The 18,678-nt window shown below is 36.2% G+C and overlaps 3 protein-coding genes across 6 annotated transcripts; 1 reads left to right on the top strand and 2 right to left on the bottom strand.

Annotated features, from left to right (window-relative positions):
• Positions 1–757: 757 nt before the first annotated feature.
• On the bottom strand, positions 758–2,558 carry LOC103469310 (myeloid-associated differentiation marker-like). Its single transcript, XM_008416911.3, has one exon. It carries the CDS (start codon positions 2,401–2,403, stop codon positions 1,540–1,542), a length of 864 nt encoding a protein of 287 aa, XP_008415133.1. The 5' UTR covers positions 2,404–2,558; the 3' UTR covers positions 758–1,539.
• A 2,359-nt stretch (positions 2,559–4,917) lies between these two features.
• On the bottom strand, positions 4,918–7,838 carry LOC103469311 (myeloid-associated differentiation marker homolog). The gene is made up of 2 exons (XM_008416912.3): positions 7,421–7,838; positions 4,918–6,602 (listed from the first exon to the last, which is right to left on the bottom strand). Exons 1-2 carry the CDS (start codon positions 7,685–7,687, stop codon positions 6,018–6,020), a joined length of 852 nt encoding a protein of 283 aa, XP_008415134.2. The 5' UTR covers positions 7,688–7,838; the 3' UTR covers positions 4,918–6,017.
• Positions 7,839–12,568: 4,730 nt separating this feature from the next.
• Positions 12,569–18,652, top strand: LOC103469312 (uncharacterized). Of its 4 annotated transcripts, XM_081609913.1 has the most exons (6): positions 12,770–13,440; positions 13,570–13,600; positions 14,117–14,399; positions 14,621–14,656; positions 16,894–17,038; positions 17,160–18,652. In XM_081609913.1, the coding sequence occupies exons 3-6, from the start codon at positions 14,132–14,134 to the stop codon at positions 17,263–17,265; spliced, it is 555 nt and encodes a 184-aa protein (XP_081466039.1). In that variant the 5' UTR covers positions 12,770–13,440; positions 13,570–13,600; positions 14,117–14,131; the 3' UTR covers positions 17,266–18,652. The 4 variants fall into 4 exon arrangements, with proteins under 4 accessions (XP_008415135.2, XP_081466039.1, XP_008415136.2 ...); XM_008416913.3 differs by lacking the exons at positions 12,770–13,440; positions 13,570–13,600 and adding an exon at positions 12,569–12,732; XM_008416914.3 differs by lacking the exon at positions 13,570–13,600.
• The last annotated feature ends 26 nt before the right edge of the window (positions 18,653–18,678 follow it).

Genomic DNA, 18,678 nt, shown 5'->3' with positions numbered 1-18,678 from the left:
ATAACAATAAAGTCATTAAGCTCTTTTTTCAAGCCTGCAGCGACAACGAATATAAGCAATTATTTCTTTGTGAAAAGCCTGAATAAATGTTTTCCATATAATGATGATAAATCTAAAGTTAATAAAAAATACCTTCATATTGGTGGAAACAAAGCATTTAATTTTGAAGTGATTTCAACATATATATATATATATATATATATATATATATATATATATATATATATATATATATATATATATATATATATATATATATATAAATAAAAAAGGTAAATCAATTTGCAATGCAAGTTCCCCACTTAAAAATGGTCTTCTAATTGGGGGTCAAAAAACAACAAAAATCCTGAAAATACACAAAATCCCCCATTTATTTTAAAAATTTGAATGAAAAAATCTATAAAAACACAAATATGACTTTTTTGACATAATAAATCATTTCTGTGGTCCATTTGGTATAACATACTCAAAGGTTGTAAGTATATAAAAAAGACACACACATAACCACACACATAATATCCAGGTAAGCCCTAGATGTCTGATAGGTTGCAGTTGTAAAACCTAACAAGATTGACCCTGTTTGTTCCAAACTGAGTGCAGCACTTTCACTTCTGTAAATGAATACCATGTAGTGGAGTAAAGACACTTTATACCAGAGCTGGTATTTTTTTTAGAATAACCCACATCTCTCTGTTGACCTCTTCTGAGCCTGATTGCAGAGACATTTATAGAAAAGCAGGCCGTTCAAATTTATGTACAGAATCACCAATTTGTTTTCCAACTTTCACACTAGACTGTCAAGGACATTTGAAAGTGTAGATGTGGCCCTCAGAAGATGACACTCCAAGATCTGGTCTATCAGTGCCCAGAAGTGACCAAATCTGAACTAATGAGAAAATAAGTCCAACTCTCCGGTCATGTCAGTCACTTCAAGCTTTTGGAAGGTTGAGGAGAGCAAATCACTATCTTGAAGTTACAATGTTAATTCACAATTTTATTTATTTTTTGGTATGTCCATTAAAACCCTTTACAACCTGGATTAACTGAAAACTTAATTACATATGCTACAAAATCAGAGGAGCAGAAATGTTTTGCTAGTTACTATTGTGCATCTTTGTTTGCACTACAAATGCAAGACAGTACCATGCAATGATTCAGGCATGTATAAATGTTTATTAATCTCAGACAGTAACTTCACCCTGACTTGGCACAGTTTGACATTAACCACAGTAAATGTTTGACAATAAAATTAAAGTATGAGTGCATGCTATGCCTGTTTCATTACCCTCATGATTAAAAGTTTCACACAGCTATTTGTCATTTTATTACAATGATATCACATGTCTAATGTTTAACCAATTGTCTTTCTTGGCTGTGTTGTTTAACCAACAGGGTAATCTTTTCCATTAAATATATAACTGTTCGATAAGCAAAAGTTGATCAACAACCAACTATTGGCACAGAAATAGTCTTTTTTGTTGTTCAGAAAAGACTATTTAAAGTACAAGTCCTGCTGTATTAGTCTTGATGAACAGCAACTCATTCATTTCTGAGAAAAAAGACTAGAAGTATGGAGTAGATTGAGTCCAGCAGGTACACAATAGAGTTGATGATTGTCATAACGGTGATTAGAACCAATTTATCCCAGAGACAGAGGCGGCCACAGGTCGCTGGTCTCTTATTGTTGTGAAACGAATACAGTGGCCACATAACCATGGCCGTCAGGTACATCACCGCTGCCAAAACATTACAGACAATCACAACCTTGTCGAAAGGGAAAGCAACATAATCGGTAATTTTTCCAAGAGTGAGCAGGATTATGGTGATGGTTAAAATGAAACACAGGGAGTACACAGCTATACACCAGTTCAGTCCTGTGGCGTTCTGATGACCTGAGTAGTGGCCAATTTCCAATGACAGGAAGATGAGACACGCAAAGAAGCTCTCCAGCATCTTCATTATTCCCGGCGGCGTGGAGAGAAATCCACTGTCCTGCCCACTCGGGCGAAGGCGTGTCAGGACCACCTCGGCCACGTACACCGCAACACAAACCCAGGACACCACGGAGGCTCCAATCTGGAGGTCACAAGTGTTGCAGGCGAAAAAGGTGGGGTACATGATGGCGGCGAAAAGGCACATTACACTTGACAGAATAGCAAAGGCACCAGTGAAGTCCTCCCAGGCAAAAGGCACTTTGGTGCTGATGGTGGTGAACTCCAGGATGAGGATGAGAAGGGTGAAGAAGCAGCAGAAGACCCAGGTGAAGATGCACCATGCCCAGTACGGCGAGGTGTTAGGTATCGCTGAGGCCGCCAGGCTGAAGCTTGTGCAGGTGACAATGACCGCCAGTATTCGTAAGATCCCCACAGGCTGGGTGATGGATTTCAAATTCATGTAGACCATGGCTGCTCCAGGAGGAATCTGTCCAACCAAATGAAAATCCCTGACTTTTTTCAGTCAGTTCTCCCTTTGCGGTGCCGTTCAGCAAGGCCCAGATTTTGCAACCTGATCTCAATGAAGAAATCCATGAACGCAAACCTTCCAACAGGTGTTGTCTTTGGAACAGAAACACAGGTGTAGAGTTTAATGTAGCTTAGCATTCTAGGCTTATCTGCACTGTTTTATGGTACCTGTTCCAAGCCACTGATTGGACGCTGGATGGGTGTTACTAAGTGAGCTCCACAATATGTGCTGGACTTTGGTCTCTGATGCAAACTAACTTCACAGATCATATCTAGGACAAAGACAAGGTGTAGGCTGATGCTGTGTTTATGACAATGATAGCAGTCGCTGTGTTCTCTTGAGCTGTTGCTTTGAAACAAAGGCAAAATCATTTTAAGGCAATCCTAACTCGGTGAGGTGAATAACATTTATCCTTTGTCATCACAAAAATGTAAAGCTCTCAAATTGTTGAAGGAACCTTTGAATTTCAAAACAGGTTACTGGAAGATTGAGAAAAATATTTTATTTTTTTCCTAAAAATAACTTTTTGAACCTATAACATCTACTTTCTGTTGATAATGTCAATATATGGAACCTAATATATGGAACAAAATCATTTTAAGGCAATCCTAACTCGGTGAGGTGAATGACATTTATCCTTTGTCATCACAAAAATGTAAAGCTCTCAAATTGTTGAAGGAGCCTTTGAATTTCAAAACAGGTTACTGGAAGATTGACAAATATATTTCATTTTTCTCCTAAAAATAACTTTCTGAACCTATAACAACTACTTTCTGTTGATAATGTTAATATTTGGAACCTAGTTGACCTGTAATCTCACTTGTTTTTAGTTCAATTCTTGGGTCTTTTTAAAATGGACTGAAGTATCTTGAGTCGTTTAAAGATTGTTGGACAGAAGCAAGTTTGAAATAAATAAACATGTTCCAGTATCAACAGAGACACCTCTATCTGTGCTGTAGTTTGTCAAACAGGTTTTTCCATGGTAAACAGTCCTTAACATTGCAGTTGATGAGGGAATAACACTGTAACATAATACACAGCTAAAGAAAAAAAAAACATACAAAATTCACTTCATTAAACAACTGGAAGCAATACTGTCAAATTTTCTGTAACATTCATGTTAATTTAAAAACATTTGAGTTAAATTCAAGCAAATTGCTAGATATATTTTAAAATATTATCTCAAACATATTATATCCCAGTGTGTCATCATAAAAAAAAAATACCCACAGTATTCTAAATAACTAATAGTTTGTGGGTTTGTAAGTGTGGGGTTTGCATCAGTTTTGGGTGTGGCTTTATGCACGATGACACCACTAATTCTGAAACTATTGTCAACAGCGGCAATAAAATTGTAGCGAACTTTGTGTCCAGTATGTGAAACAGGCTGGAGAACATGACAGTTACCACAGCAACACTGATCTCCATCTAAAACTATCAGTAGTGAGAATTATAGCAGTCTTGAGATCTTTAGCAAATGTTTTATTGTAGTTTGCCACTTGTATCCATTTTCACTTACAACCTCCCTCTCTCTTTTATGGATTTTCAGACTTACAAAAGTGGACCACACATGTACTTGCCAATAATATATGAAGAATTCAGAATGAAATTAGCTGCAAGAGCAAAGCTGAAAACTAATCCTTCCTCCTTCTAGTTTTGCATGTCACACATTCCCTCCCAGCCTTTCATTTTAGTGCGCATCATAAACAAACTTATACTGACAAAGCAACCGCAAAACCAATAGCTGCTCTGTGTTTTAGTGTATCTGCACCATGACACAACTTAGCAAACATCGTTTATTATGGACAGGTCATTTATGAGCCTAGTGCTGATTAGAGCTTCAGTTTGTGACTTTTTAGCTGCAGTCACTTCATTATAAGTGTCCACAACAGCCTTATTTTAACAGCAATTTACCTACATCTTATATTTTATATAATTAATCATATTTAATGTAGTTAATTTGATCAAAAGAATATGACTGAAAAACATAAAATGAAGGGAAAAAAAATCACTCTGGGATCATGTTGTTCAACGGAACCTTCTTTACGATTTTATCAAAACGAGTCTTTCACGATCAAATCTAAGCAAAAGAAAGATCCATAATGTAATCAATAATTGTTAAGCTGGTCATAAAACCACTATCAAATTTCACCCTCAGCTCATTGTGGGTGGAATTCACAATGAACTGTGAATCATGGGCCATGATTGAGCCTGAAGGCAAATACACTCCCCAGATGACCTTAGCTGTACATGAATGCAGTCAGCACACTCTAGGCAAACAAGACTTCTCTAAAAGGTACCGGAAATATGCATGAAGAGGGCAAAAATGAAGCAAATTCACTAAATGGTAATACACTAGTGATTGTGCATATAACCTAGACAGATGACAAGAGAAAGGAGATAAGACAGGTGCCGATTTGTCTTGTGGAAGTATAAAAAGTGAAGAAGATGGAATAGATGATGGACCCTCAGAGGTTGATAGTTTCTAGAGTACATTTATAAAATTATGCATGAACTGCTTTATTAAAAAAATACAAAGTGTGTTTGGTTGGTAGATGAGATAGTGCTACAAGTTATAATAAAAACAGTAGTGGTCATGTGACCTACATGTTTTTGCTCAGTTTTAACCACCATGTAGCTTAAAACCTTAAGTTTATTTGTACAGCACCATTAACACACAGGGGCAGTTCAAAATGCTTACAGGAATTCAAATTTGAAGTAAAATCTTTAAGCTTTACTTAAAAAGAGACCTCAGTACATCATGCACATAAAAATCTTGTAAACAAATAAGCACATTTTACAATAAATTTTTTAGAAGTATTTTAAAAATATTATGCTATGAAAGAACAATGCTTCAAGCGAACAGTTTATGTGATTCGTGTGATTCTTTGATTGAATTCTGGAGTGAACAAATATGTTTCCAGTCCTTTTTAAAGAAGTCAGCTGAATGTTTCTAGAAGCAGTAGAGACCCAAATGGAGGTACAAAAATGCGCAAAAAGTAAATTTTACATAATAGGACCCCTTAATGATATTTAAATCTGAAAGCAAGAATCAGTGTATCCTCAGTGTTTTTAGTGCTTCCCTAATCAGTCTTTTATTTTACCACTAGTAAAACATTACTTTGGACACGTAAATTCAAAACCAAAAGTTGCTATGCATTTTAGTTTGTTTGCATTTTGACACACCTTTGCAAACATAATGTATTATGGGCTGGGATCCTATTATGGGAACGACATTGTTTGAAGCTTTACTTATTCGGACAAGATTGAAATATGTGTCTAAACCAACATGCACCAGCTGCAGCCCTTTTGAAGAAAGCCTGCAAAACATGATTTTATCTGAATGTTACAGATGGATCCGAAAGTGTAGTTAACTGGACACATAATTCATAATATAACTATGTTTTTAAATACAATGGAAATCAGCAGGTAGGCGTGTAAAATGCAAAGACATCACACTGTGATTATGCTGTTGAATACATGTTAACGTTTTGACAAAAGCAAAATTCCAGCAGGAGCAACATTTTCTTATTCAGATCAATGCAACTATGTGCTTATGCTGGAGTGGTGAAGAAAACCAACCTGAAAGAATATACTGTGTCAACAATATAAGCAATCAGATTGAAATAGGTCATTAAAGTTATAACAATAGCCAAACTCCACCCACACAGCATAGGGCAGTAGAATGGTTTGGGATATAACTGAAAGATGTAGAAAGGCCAGATGACAGCAGCTGTGATGTACATTAGCACGGCCAGCACATTGCAGACTATCAGAACTTTGTTAAAAGGTGCAGGGAAACGGGACAACAGGCGGCCGATAGTTAAAATAATGATGAGGAAGGAAATAATGAAACAAATGGAATAGACAGCAACACACCACTGGAGACCTGGAAGCAAGTCGTACAGCAAAATGTCCACACAGATGAAGATGATGCAGGCCACGAAGGCCTCCAGAACTTTGAGCAGGCCCGGCACAGTGGAGAGGAACCCACTGATTTCACCAGGCTTGGCCCGAGTCAGTCCAACCTCGACAGCGTAGAGGATGAAGGTCAGAAAAGACAAAACGCAGGCTGCAATCTGTTTACCACAAGTACTACAAGTGAAGAAGATGGAGTAGAGGATGGACGCTGCGAGCACCTGGATGGATGATAGATAAAATATGAGATGCTTGGATTGATACAGTCTCTTGAGCAGTATTTATAAGTAAAATACATTTTTGGATGAGCTGTTAATAGGTAAAATATATGGTATAGACTGTCAACATCAAGAAAAAAAATTGAGTACACATTAAACTAATTATTATGCCATCAAATCTAACAATAATTGTTTAAAAAAATTGTATAAACTATTCAGATATTTTCTATTAAAAATGATAATTTTTTTTATTATTTATTAATTTGTCTTTATTTTTCATTTCTATTGATATAATCTTATGTTCTTATTCTTTTCCTGTCTCTCGTCCCCTTAAGATTTTTCTAAGGTTATTAATTTTCCTGAAATACATTTTGCATGAATTTAATTTTGAGCATTAATTAACCTTTATTCACTCAAGCAAGTGTATTGTCCTCATTATGTTCCTTTTGCTGTGTTGACCTTTCTGACTGAATTGTTGTATGAAAAGTACAGATTATACCTTTCTTTTGGGGAATTTAAGTTTTGTATAATTTTACATTTAAAAAACTAAATAAACAAACAAAACTACAAAACATGACATCCCTTAAAATTTTCAACAATAACATGCTTAGATTGTTAAACTTGAAACAATCTACATTTATCAACATTAACAATCATATTCAATTTAATGCTTATCAAAGTTTGCATGTTGTATTAGAATAATACTGTTTGTACTTTGAAGTATTTCTGCAAATTCTAAATTTTATGTCCTAGCATCACAAAGAGTATTCAATGAGAAGGAGCTAAATAAATGAAACGGACAATAATATACTGCTACGCACCATTAGAGTGGCCAACATGGCAAAGGCGGTGGTAAAATCATCCCAGGAGATGGGCAGCTTCGAGCTGAGGCTGGTGAACTCCAGGACCAGAATGATGAGGGTGACCGAGAAGCAGAAGCACCAAGAGAACATGCACCATGCCCAAAATGAGTTCCCAATATGACCCACAGATGCAACCAAGCTGAAAGTGACGCACGTGAAAACGACTGCCAGTATCCTCAAAATACCCACAGGTACCGTAAGCGTCTTAAAATCCAGGGTAACCATCTTGACTGTGCTAATGCCGTCGACCTGCTGTTCTGTCGGCTCTTAAACTCGCAGCAGTTCTTCTTCCTTGACAGGCACAAAAGAACATTGGCTTATCAGTTCTTCCCCTTCAAATAATAAATGAAGGTTTCAACACACTAATGGGAGCTACACCCTGTCATATATGTAACAAAACAAACTTTAAGGCCACAGTTAAAGAATAACTTTCCAACCCACATGCACTTTGAATGTGACAAATCATCTAATGAGAGCTGAACCTTTGCATTAGAGCAGATAAAGGGGAAGAGGCGATAATGTGCAGAGGTGGAAAACTAAAGCTGAAAGATTAATCAGTTGATAAATTCAAGTTACAAACTGAGATGATTCATAATTTCTTAAAATCAACATTGCATTTCTAAACAAAGGTTAGTCATTTGGCAACAAATAATATTTAGGTCTGCAAATATTAAGTCATAGGAAGAGTACCAAAGTCCAAGCCTAAAGGTCTGACTATGAAAGTCAGATCCATATTTTTGAAATGGGAATTTTAGCTTTCTAATTGAATTATTGAAAAAAATTGAATTATTTCATTTATTATTACACACCTTACATAAACGGATTTAACAAAGTTTATTTGTTCAGTTGGTTAAATAGTTTTAGCTCACATTTAAGCTGGCCAGGCTGAAGGTACAAATATTAGTGGTGGATGTAGGAAAAGATTGAAACATCAACAATTTAAAATGTGACTAAAAACAATTATTTTTTAGGTTGGTTTGAATGAAATAACCTTTAAATCTAAAATAATGCTTTCATTTTATTCCTAATTACAAATATATGTATTGGTCTAAAGGAGAAAAAAAATCATTAGGTCAAAGAATTCTGATTTATCTAAATTTTGTCTTCTTAAAAAGTCGACAGAATGTCCAAGAAATGTGTGCTGCATGTTTGTTGCTAGCAAACACAACGCTGTTAAATACATAAAATGATCCGTGAACAACTTTTCAACACTGATGACTATTTCTTGAAACTGGATAATTTCTTCTAAGTAGTAGTTGATGTCTCATGATTGCAGAGAGCTAATTAATGGCAGCATTTGGCTTCCATCCTCCATATTCCAAAGAACATAGTCTATCTCCATTAGTTATGATTACCTTGGATAAGTTGTTCCTTGTTCTGTTATTCTCAAGGGATATAAAAGCAATCACATGAAAAACTTCACATGTCAGAATAGATCAATGTTGGACAAATGATAAGCAAATATTGGACTATAACTCACTTAAATGCATTTGTTGAAATTGGAAATTTGAATTGCCCAGTATGCTTTAAATATTTTTCAAAACTGCTGGCCAAATATTAACTTAAAGTCAATCAAATTCAAGCTAAATGTAATTATATAGTTGGATAAAATATGCACCTGCACCAAAGCTACCATAATAGTCTACTTATATCAATCTGAGAGGACAAAGGTGGACACTAGTTGACAGAATGATTTAGGGCTTAGTAAAGCTAATGCACACAAAGAGGAACTAAATGTGGAACTGTATGGTTTTATTCACATTTGCTCTGTCATGTTGTTGACTTCTGTGCTCTGCCAGCTGGAGCAGAATCTATTAGCACCTCATGGGTTCATTTGGTAACAAAGGAAAATACGATAACAGAAGTTCCTAAAGAGGATTGATGCAGTGTGAAACTGCATTGTTCTAAATTACATCAAATATCAATATGTGTTTTAGCAAGGACCAATTTTAAATCTTTTGCTCTGTTTTTGCACTTTGTGACACTTTGTGGAGTATCTAATGAATAATTTCAATGCATTTGTGAGTCATTCGTTTGACTGGCTTGTCGTTCAACTATCTGAGCCTATGACAGTACAATGCAGACTTTACAAGAGAGGAATATAGATGGTTAGTTTGCATGAAAAACTAAAAAAAAACAAACAATGGAATCATATTAAATCAAGCCAACTCTATTTGTAGGCAATAGCATATCCAGCAACAAGGCGGTTTAAAGTGATAAAACTACAACACAATAACCACTTACGCTGACAACTGCAAATAAGCTGCAAACATTAAAATGTGCTAGTTGACATCATCAAAATCATCAAGTTAGGGTTAGGAGGATAGGGTTAGGCGTTAAACTGTTTTTAAGTTATGTTTGATATATACAGGGTTTTTATAACAACTGTAGGTAACATAATTGATTGTGCTATAAAATGGCACCTTGTGCCAGGAAAAAATATATTATTCTCCAGACCTCCTTGAAGTATTTTGATACAAAGCCATTCAGTGATTTATGAACCAACAAAAGCATTTAAAAGTATTTTTTCTGAGCTATGCAGAGCGAGTGTAGGGATAGGGAAATTTTGAATTATTCTGTTTTTTCTTTTTGCTTCAACCATCCAAGTCAGCAGCCATTATGGGTTGTAGTTTTCGCACCATCTGTCATATTATTCAGAGAAACAAAAAGTATTTCAGACTAGACAAAAGATTTTAATTAACTTTTTTCAAAAGTGGCTTCTCTAGCATAGTGTTTTATAAAAGGATATAAATCAAATCAAATCAAATCAAAATAGTAATTTGTGTTGATCAGCAGCTTAGTGTCCATCCTTGTGATGTGATATTTTCCACAGTTTTGAGGACATAAAATTTTTTTTTTTTCTTTATGCAAATAATACACTATTCCAGTTGTTAGCAAAACACTGACCTCCCACCAGTGAGCGGATTGGGAAAGAGGTTATAGTTGGACTTGATCTGAATGAGTCACTGAGCAGATAAATGTTTTCTTGTCTTTGCCAAGCCCTAAATTTAATCAACTTTAAAGTATCAAGAAGAGATAAGGTGGAGAGTTGGGGAAGCCAGCAACAGCCTGAGATAGTCCTTCTAAAATTACACATAATTATATGTAATAACTTGACATGCAATTACCACTGACTGTATAAATGCTGAACTTTGCTTTTCTCCCTCTCCAAACAAAGGTTGATTGAACATTTTTATAGAAATCCACATAAAAATGTAAAGAACTGAAACTGAAAACAACTTGAGTCGAGCACGATGCTGAAGTACTTTCTGCTCTTTATTCTCCCTAAAGTTTATTTTCAGTTTAAGCCTTACAACACATGCACATCAGAGTTGGGTTTAAATTAATGTCAATGCGCTGGAGATTAAATCTTGTGCTTTTGATGTTCACGCTTTCCCACTGTTGTGTCTGATGGCTGCCCACTCTGTGACAAATAGAGAATTAAAAAATCAAACCTTGTGTTACTGAGAAGCAGAAGAGAATCATTTACAAGATAAAACAGGAAACAAGGTTAAGCATTAAAATGAATTCATTTCCAGGCTGATTACATCCTCATTTCCTGTCTAAGAATAATTGTCTTTGTTCAAAACAGCACTGATAAACACGATAATAAAGTGTTTTCCTCAAACGTGTACCTGAAATGGTATTAGATAGAGATAGGTATTAGATATAGGTGGAGACCCTGACATATCTCCAACTGTGAAAATAAACCATCAAATTGCCCCCCTGGCCAGCAAGTTCTGACTTTGCAGCATCAGTTGTTAAAAAGAAAAGGTCAGCGTACAATAAAGCAGTAACACCCAAAGACAACCCTCTGACTGTAGCAGAGGAACCCTGAAGATACCTGCTGCTGTTCAAAAAATACACCTACAAAAACAACAACAACAACAACAAACAAGTTTGTTTGATAAAATGGTATGATAAAAAAAAATCTATTTTAACTTCACGGAAGAACATTATTATATTATGTTTTTAAAAACTACACCCATGCTTGAGGAACTAGAATAGCTTAAAAATGTCACAATGGAAGTAAATGACTTAAATCTAAAGCTAAAATCCCTTTGAATCCGCGTTATGGCTCACTAGTCACTCTGCTTCATCGTTTTCTTTGCGCTCTGGCTCCCCCTTCAGGCTGATGGAAAAAAAACTGCATGTGCATTTCAACATTACTAATATTCTCTAATTTCACAACATTCATACAACCGCAAAGGATCAAAGTATAGATTTGATATAGATTATATTAGTTTACTGTTCAAGCAGACATTTTGGAGACAGTCATATGGTGACACCCTGAGGAACATTAGTACATAGAATCTGCCCCTGTTAAAAATAAATAAAAATAAACCTACATGAGATACTATCTCATTATAATGAGAAAACTTTTCAATTTATTTTTATCAGAGTGGCTTAAACGGGCTTTCACATATATGCAATTCAAGTTCGTTGTAGCTTAATTCTGTACACATGAATGATTTTTGAACCATTTATTGTTGCATGAGGCAGAGCACTAAGTGCAAGAATTTCATCTATATTTCAAATATTTTGAAATCCAATAGAAATGATTTGATTTGTAACCTGTGTGTAAATACTTTTCATGATCTTCACCGCACTTAGAAACTTCAGAAAGTGAACATTATCTGTTTTGATTACAACGTGTGGAAAGACTCAAATGTTTGTATTTTTCTGGCACACTTACGCGTGCTTCTTTCTCAGTAGGAACGAGTGACACTGTTTGAACAAACGGATGTGAAACCACAGGGGGAAGTTGGCAAGAAAGAAAGCATTGTATTTATACCGCAGGTGTTTAACATAGAGGGAGTGAAAAGCCAAGTTTAAAAATAAAAAAGATAGTATTCAGCTATGTTTTTGGGATCACAAAGTTTTTAATTCTGTTATTTACTTAGATTTGGGTGACAATTCAACTAATAAGAAAAATAGCTAAGAAGGCAAAATTGTTATCAAAGACAACATTGGATTGTTAAAAAATACATATTTTCTTTTGGATTATTTCTGTGCATTTATGCATGAAAGGCTTTGAGGTTCACATGGCATTAGATCTTTTTTTCTGCCAGCCTTGCTTTATAGGAGGAGAGGAAAAAAAAGAGAAGGGCGGAACCATAGTTTTAGGAAATACAATCAGTTGCGTTAGATTTAGCGTCAGATGCATCAGACGGCATCAATGTGATTTAGACTGGGACTTCCTGCACTTATCACTCAAGACCAAGAAAACTGAACAGAAAACCGTCTTTTGTTGCTGTTCAAATTAACCTGTAAGTTAAAACTTATTTCATATTTACCCAATAATGTTGAGCTGCTACTGTGGTGTTAATTCATTTTGGTGTTTTGATATGCACTTGTGCGTAAGTGCTGTAAAAATAAACCATCTCTCCCAAACCAAAACAGGGACAGGGAGATACCTATCGTGCCACTGAAAGAGGCTGCTTTATAAGGGCATTTATCCAGGCTGTTTATGCAAGCCTAAACCTGTTTAGGTTCTTTGTCTGAGCAAGCTGGGTAAAGCTAATAACTTTCCACAGTTGTGGGTAAGCTTGCTACAGGAAACCTCTAAAACCTCCTACCCAGTAAAGGATTTTTGTTCATGACTAACACTGAGTTTCGGTTTCAGCGTTTCTCCATTTTGTGAAACTTTAACCCTCTTCCCTTGTAACTTTCAGCTCCTATCATAAAGATTAAGAATTTGCCGAGTAAAATAATAAAGGTGTTTGTGGAAACTGTGGAGAGCGCACATGGCGTGGACTTATAGATAGCATTTTGAATTTTTACCTTTAGATCTTGAAACTGACTGGTTGTTGTTGAGCTAGGGACTGAAAAATGGAGTCATGAGAAACCCAAACGAACACCTTGCTTGTAGAGACCACGCCACAACTATTACAGACACCAAATAATTGTCTGAAAAGGTTCATTTGAGAAGGTGCCAGAAGTGAGGCTACAGTCCAGGCAAGCACTAAAAAGAAAAGGTAAGCGGTTATTATTGCATTGCTGAGATGATTTGGTGGTAGATTTTGAGATGCAGAAGGAGGGAAGAAGGTTCCTTAATGTATCCCTGATGACTGTCATTGATTGCTTTCTGTTCTTGCCACATTCAGGTGGCTGTGGTCTTTTCTGTGTTTAAGCAAGGTAAAGATCTTTTCTCTTTACTTTTTGGATATTTATATCAGATTTATTTCTAATATGCATTCGCCTCTCGAGAGTCACCACCATTCCTACGCAACGTATCAAATACTTTCTATTTGTGCCAATCACTTTGCACGCTGTGTGGTCAACTGTTCGAGGATGTTGGAGGCGTTTCATCCTTATTGTGATTAAAATGTTAAATGTTAAAAATGTTCAGTTTCCAGCGAGGTATTTTGTTTTCCCCACTCCATAGTCAGGACATGTGCTAAGGTTTCTCTTCGTCCCACCATCTTCGGCTCTGAGTGTTTTTGAACTAACTTTGTCACAAAATATGAAACTCCTCTGTTACTTAAAAGTCAAAGAAATCAAGGCAGTTCACGTTTAATTAAAAAGTTCAAAAGAAAGCTGTTCCCGTGGCACAAGAAGATTTTCACAAATCATGTTATGCTGCTGAGTTTGCTTTAATTTGTTTGCTCCTCCTGTGCATAGAACATGATGAATATTTGTTTTTTTTTACAGGTGAGATTCCTGAAGATGGAAAAAGGATCCCACACACAGGAATCAGCTCCACCATACCCTGGTCCTCCCATGGATTATGGCCAGCCAGCGATGTACTCTCCACCAACCTATTCCACTCAACCAGGCTTCCCGACTCAACCAGGTTTCTCCGCTCCGCCAGGTTTCTCCGCTCCGCCAGGCTATCCCGCTCAACAAGGCGTCTTCGCTCCACAATGTGTCCCCGCTCAACCAGGTTTCTCTGCTCAACCAGGTTATTCTGCTGCTCCTGTTGGACAACATGGTGGTGAGTGATCACTTATTAATTTTCTTCTGTGTAGCAGTATATTCTACATAACTTTGAACAAAGATTCTTAAAATCTTGAAAACTTACGGCTTTAAAATGTATAGAAGCACACTGTAGTGCTTGTTGATGGAGATTTTTGTACAAATGCACGTATTTGTTACTGATGGTGTTTTGAGACGATTAGTTTCTTGTTTTGCTGAACCGTTTCTGTCATCTCACAGGTGTCGCTTTTGCTCCTGTACCTGTTCAACCAACAGGTGAGGCAGACTCATCCAGGAAATTCTCCTGAATGAAAAACATTTGCTTCCCTCTTGCTGTGTGTCAAAACAAAAGTGTGCAGAACTTCCTGCCACAGGCCAGTTTAGCCTTGATCAAGTGCTATACTCTCATGGTAACATGTTAGGAATCTAATAAATCAATTTTCTACCTTAGAAAATGCTGTGGGACTGTTTTTCTCAGTGGCTTTGGTTGCATTTCTTGAATCATTTATGATATTTGCACAACATTAAGTGAATTTCTAAAACAATTTGTGCAAAACAGCCTGGGTTACCTTCAAATTCCAGTTTCTCTCACAGAATCCTGAGTTCATCTCTCAAAATTAATTGTCTGTATCATTAAACATTTCAATGCCACAAATTGTCAAGTACTCGTTTCATTGTTTGACTATGACAGTCGAATTGATTAGTCATGCTGTCAGGATGGCTGTGTACTCTGGAGAGATATTCGAATGTAAACTGTGGCTAATCTTTTGATGACGAGAATTGTAAATTGTAATGGTGAGAGATCAGCAGCAAGAGACTGGACATGATTTATATTTATGCTTTTACTGTAATTTGCTGATAGACAAACTGTTGGAGTCCATTCATTTCTGTCTCTGTGCTCCACCCAGGTCCGTTAACCAGTTTCAGGACCCGACCAGAACCCCTGAGTGTAAATAACCTTGAGAAATAATTAGATTTGGTTTAATATAAAAACAGGCTTTAATACCGAAACATGATCAAATATTACAAGCCACACATGTCATACAAATGTAGCAGACACAGTTACATTCAGAATCCAGTGCTGTGACCACACTTAGCTCACCTCAGGGGTGACACCAAGTGAGGCAAAGTTTAGCTTGTTATTCTTCTCAGCAATCTGTACCCTCCCTAAAGGGTAGTGTAATCAGTTTCAGTCTGTTTACATATGGCTGACGGCAGTCGCACTTAAACATGGTTATGTAAGCTACAGAGTGTATGTGTGTGTGTGCAGGGGTGTGTGTGTGTGTGTAAGCAGATAAAAGAGACAGAGGAAAACACAGAATCCATAACAGAACATAACACAATATCCTTAAGGAAAACAAGACAGTGCTGTAGGAATTATAGTGCATCTTCTTAAGCTTTCTGTCTCCATAGAGGAGAAACAATCCTCTATGGGGTGAAGAATTGAAAAGTAGGAGCTCCTCATTCCTGAGAGGAACTTCTTGTTGTGGGTTGCAAACCATGTCCTGATGTTGTAATGATGGATCCTGGAAGGTGTCCTCTGCCTCTTCCTCAGTTTTCCCTCCTAAATCCTCTGCCACAGTCCCACTCATCTTCCTCCTCTTCTTCTATCTGGCTGTTGACCTGTCCAGTTCCTTGTCCTTCCATTGTCAGAAATGTAACATGGTGTTGTGTTCTGATTATATACAGTATATAGTTACCAGTTGATGATTCATGAGATGCATCTCCAAGCTATTTCAGATAACTGGTTGATCATTGGTTGATCTAATGTTCCACACACTATGTTGAGGAAACTAATAATTCACTTGGGAACAATTTACCAATTCATGACACATTTAGAAGAAAGTCTAATCAAAATATATAAAATATATTTGCTATGTTTTAACCAGTTGTTCAAGCTATTCACATATTAAGACTTAAACAATGAAATTATGTTTAAATGTTATGGAGGAAGAAATAATTCAACAGGGACCAACGTATGATAAAAGTGACTGAAATTGTAGAAAAAATCTGAGAACTGTATATAATCACTTGCATGATGTTCAAAAACATTTGCAACTTGCTCACAGGGACAGAAAATTGCTTCTTTGATGTGCACAAGTGATAACATGATTTGAAACAAGTCGTTTTGAGAATTTGAATTTTGTCAGAAAAATGCAGCAAAGCGGCTGAGAAAAACCGTAAAATAAATTTATGGCCACAAAAAACGTTCACTGATGTTGTAGTGAAGATGCAGATTTCTGTGTGAATCCACCAGAGGTCAGGCCTTCTCCTTATTTTGTACAAGTTCAAAAAATGATGATCTATCAAGTCTTTAGATTTTACCTGCATCTTGGACTTGTACAGGTATAGGGTCAGGAAAAGGGCAGCTCCAAAACTCATGAATATCAGTAATGATTGAGAAGTCGTATTTGACAACTTCTATAACAACAAACTCCATAAAATCCTTGAATCATTTTGAAACAATATGTAAATTTTTGGTTTTTAATTTTAGTGTGTTTTGTGTATTTCAGTAACTCGTGTGGCAATATCAACTGCTCTATATGACGTTCCTGGACAGACATTTTGTCCCCACTGCCAGGAAGCTGTGATCACTCGTACAGCGCCAGAAGCAGGAATGTTGACCTGGCTTGTTTGTGGAGGATTGTGCTTTTTGGGGTAAAAACCTGCTAAATATTTAACATCTTAAAGGAGTAAATCAAAGTCAAATTTCAATCAAATACAAATAACCACAGTTGCATAAAATCTTACAGAATCCAATCTCCATTTCCCTGTACAGGTGCTGGCTTTGCTGCTGTATCCCATTCTGCCTTGATTCCTGTAACGATGTGAAGCATCATTGTCCGAGATGCCAGCAGGTTCTCTACATATACAAACGGATGTGAAACTAGTCCCACAAGGAACTGGGGAAATAAAAGTTAACATTTAGGTTGTTACATGTCTTATGCTGGAAATTGTGATTCTTGTTTTTTTGGTCAAATTGTATGAAATAGTTTTTCTGCTGAAATTAAAACAAAAAAAGATTTACATCACAACAAAGAGACATGCATATCAAACAACCACGCATACATAGATCCATATATGAGGACAATTTAGAGTATCCATTTGACCTGACGATCATATGTTTGGACTGTAGGAGGAAGTGGGAGTACCCAGAGAGAACAAAGTTGTGCTTTGAGGTGAAAATGTAAACTCCATGCAGACAGACCCATTGCAGGGATTCAAACTTTGGACCTTCTTTCTGTATGGCAATAGTAATACCAACTGTATTGTGTAGCCATTATCCCAATAATGTCTGCAGATAATGTGCAAACCAATATAAAAAAAGATTTAAATGCCTGAATTTTCCCACTCTGGGACCATAAGGGCTAATTCCTTAAAATTCTAAATGTAAAAAGATTATTCTATTTGTTTCAATGGTCTAAGAAAACCTTTGTTTTCTCACCCATCTTTTCTCACTTTCTGTCTATGTATTTACAATTATTAATAATCCTGTTCATGTCATGACTAAATAAAGCATCAAATGCATAGAAAAAAACATAAGTCTTCCTTGTTTGCATTTACAGTAATGGAACACTGTGAATGTGAAGGTAACAATCTGATGTTGCTGATCAAACACATTTAATCATATGATAACAGCTTAAAGTGGTGAAGGGTGATGATTTGAGCTGGTTTTGCAGACATAAAGAGCCCAAAAGTCCTCAAGAGTCAAATGTAAAATGACTCGTCTAAAAGCTTTAACAGCATCAGGAGGATTAACCTATGGAAAGCAGCAATCTACAGCACAGTCTCTGAATAGAGAGTGGTTAGCATAATGCTTCCTCTGAACTTTGAAGACCCTCAGACACTGTATTTCAAGGTCATGACTGGAAAATCGTATTTTAAGACACGAATAATTAATCCTCACTTAGTATTTATACTTGTCACAGAGACAGAGCAATAAGTTAGAATTCCATCTATTTAAAGTATTTTGAAATTCACTTGAAATGTACCCATCGATGATTTGATTTGAAATTTACATGTAAATTATTTCATGATTTTCTCCATACTTAAACATTTAGGGCAGTGAACATCTTTGGTTAAAAAGTATGGAAATTGTTTGTATTTATGTCAAACTTTTGCACGTTTATTACTCGGCTAAAACTGTTTCAGCTAACAGATGTGACACCACAGGAAGAAGTTGACGAGGCAGGAAAGAACTGTGGTTACACACTGGGTGTTTGGCATAATAAGTTTTAAAATGAAAAATAAAATAAATAAAAAAAGATTGAATGTGTTGTGATCACTGAGTTGTTCCT

This window comes from Poecilia reticulata, chromosome 8 (assembly GCF_904066995.2).
Source record: "Poecilia reticulata chromosome 8, P_reticulata-male-v2, whole genome shotgun sequence".
NCBI classification, from domain to species: domain Eukaryota; kingdom Metazoa; phylum Chordata; class Actinopteri; order Cyprinodontiformes; family Poeciliidae; genus Poecilia; species Poecilia reticulata.
Note: the sequence above shows the minus strand (reverse complement) of the source record. Positions and strands in the feature narration are given on the sequence as shown.

Bases quoted from the DNA above. Each gene is read 5' to 3' on its own strand.
- LOC103469310 (XM_008416911.3), bottom strand. From the start codon at position 2,403: ATGGTCTACATGAATTTGAAATCCATCACCCAGCCTGTGGGGATCTTA.
- LOC103469311 (XM_008416912.3), bottom strand. From the start codon at position 7,687: ATGGTTACCCTGGATTTTAAGACGCTTACGGTACCTGTGGGTATTTTG. The intron at 6,603-7,420 runs GTGCGTAGCAGT...TCATCCATCCAG, and splicing joins CCATGTTGGCCACTCTAATG to GTGCTCGCAGCGTCCATCCT.
- LOC103469312 (XM_008416913.3), top strand. From the start codon at position 14,132: ATGGAAAAAGGATCCCACACACAGGAATCAGCTCCACCATACCCTGGT. The intron at 14,657-16,893 runs GTGAGGCAGACT...TGTGTATTTCAG, and splicing joins TGTACCTGTTCAACCAACAG to TAACTCGTGTGGCAATATCA. The intron at 17,039-17,159 runs GTAAAAACCTGC...TTCCCTGTACAG, and splicing joins GGAGGATTGTGCTTTTTGGG to GTGCTGGCTTTGCTGCTGTA.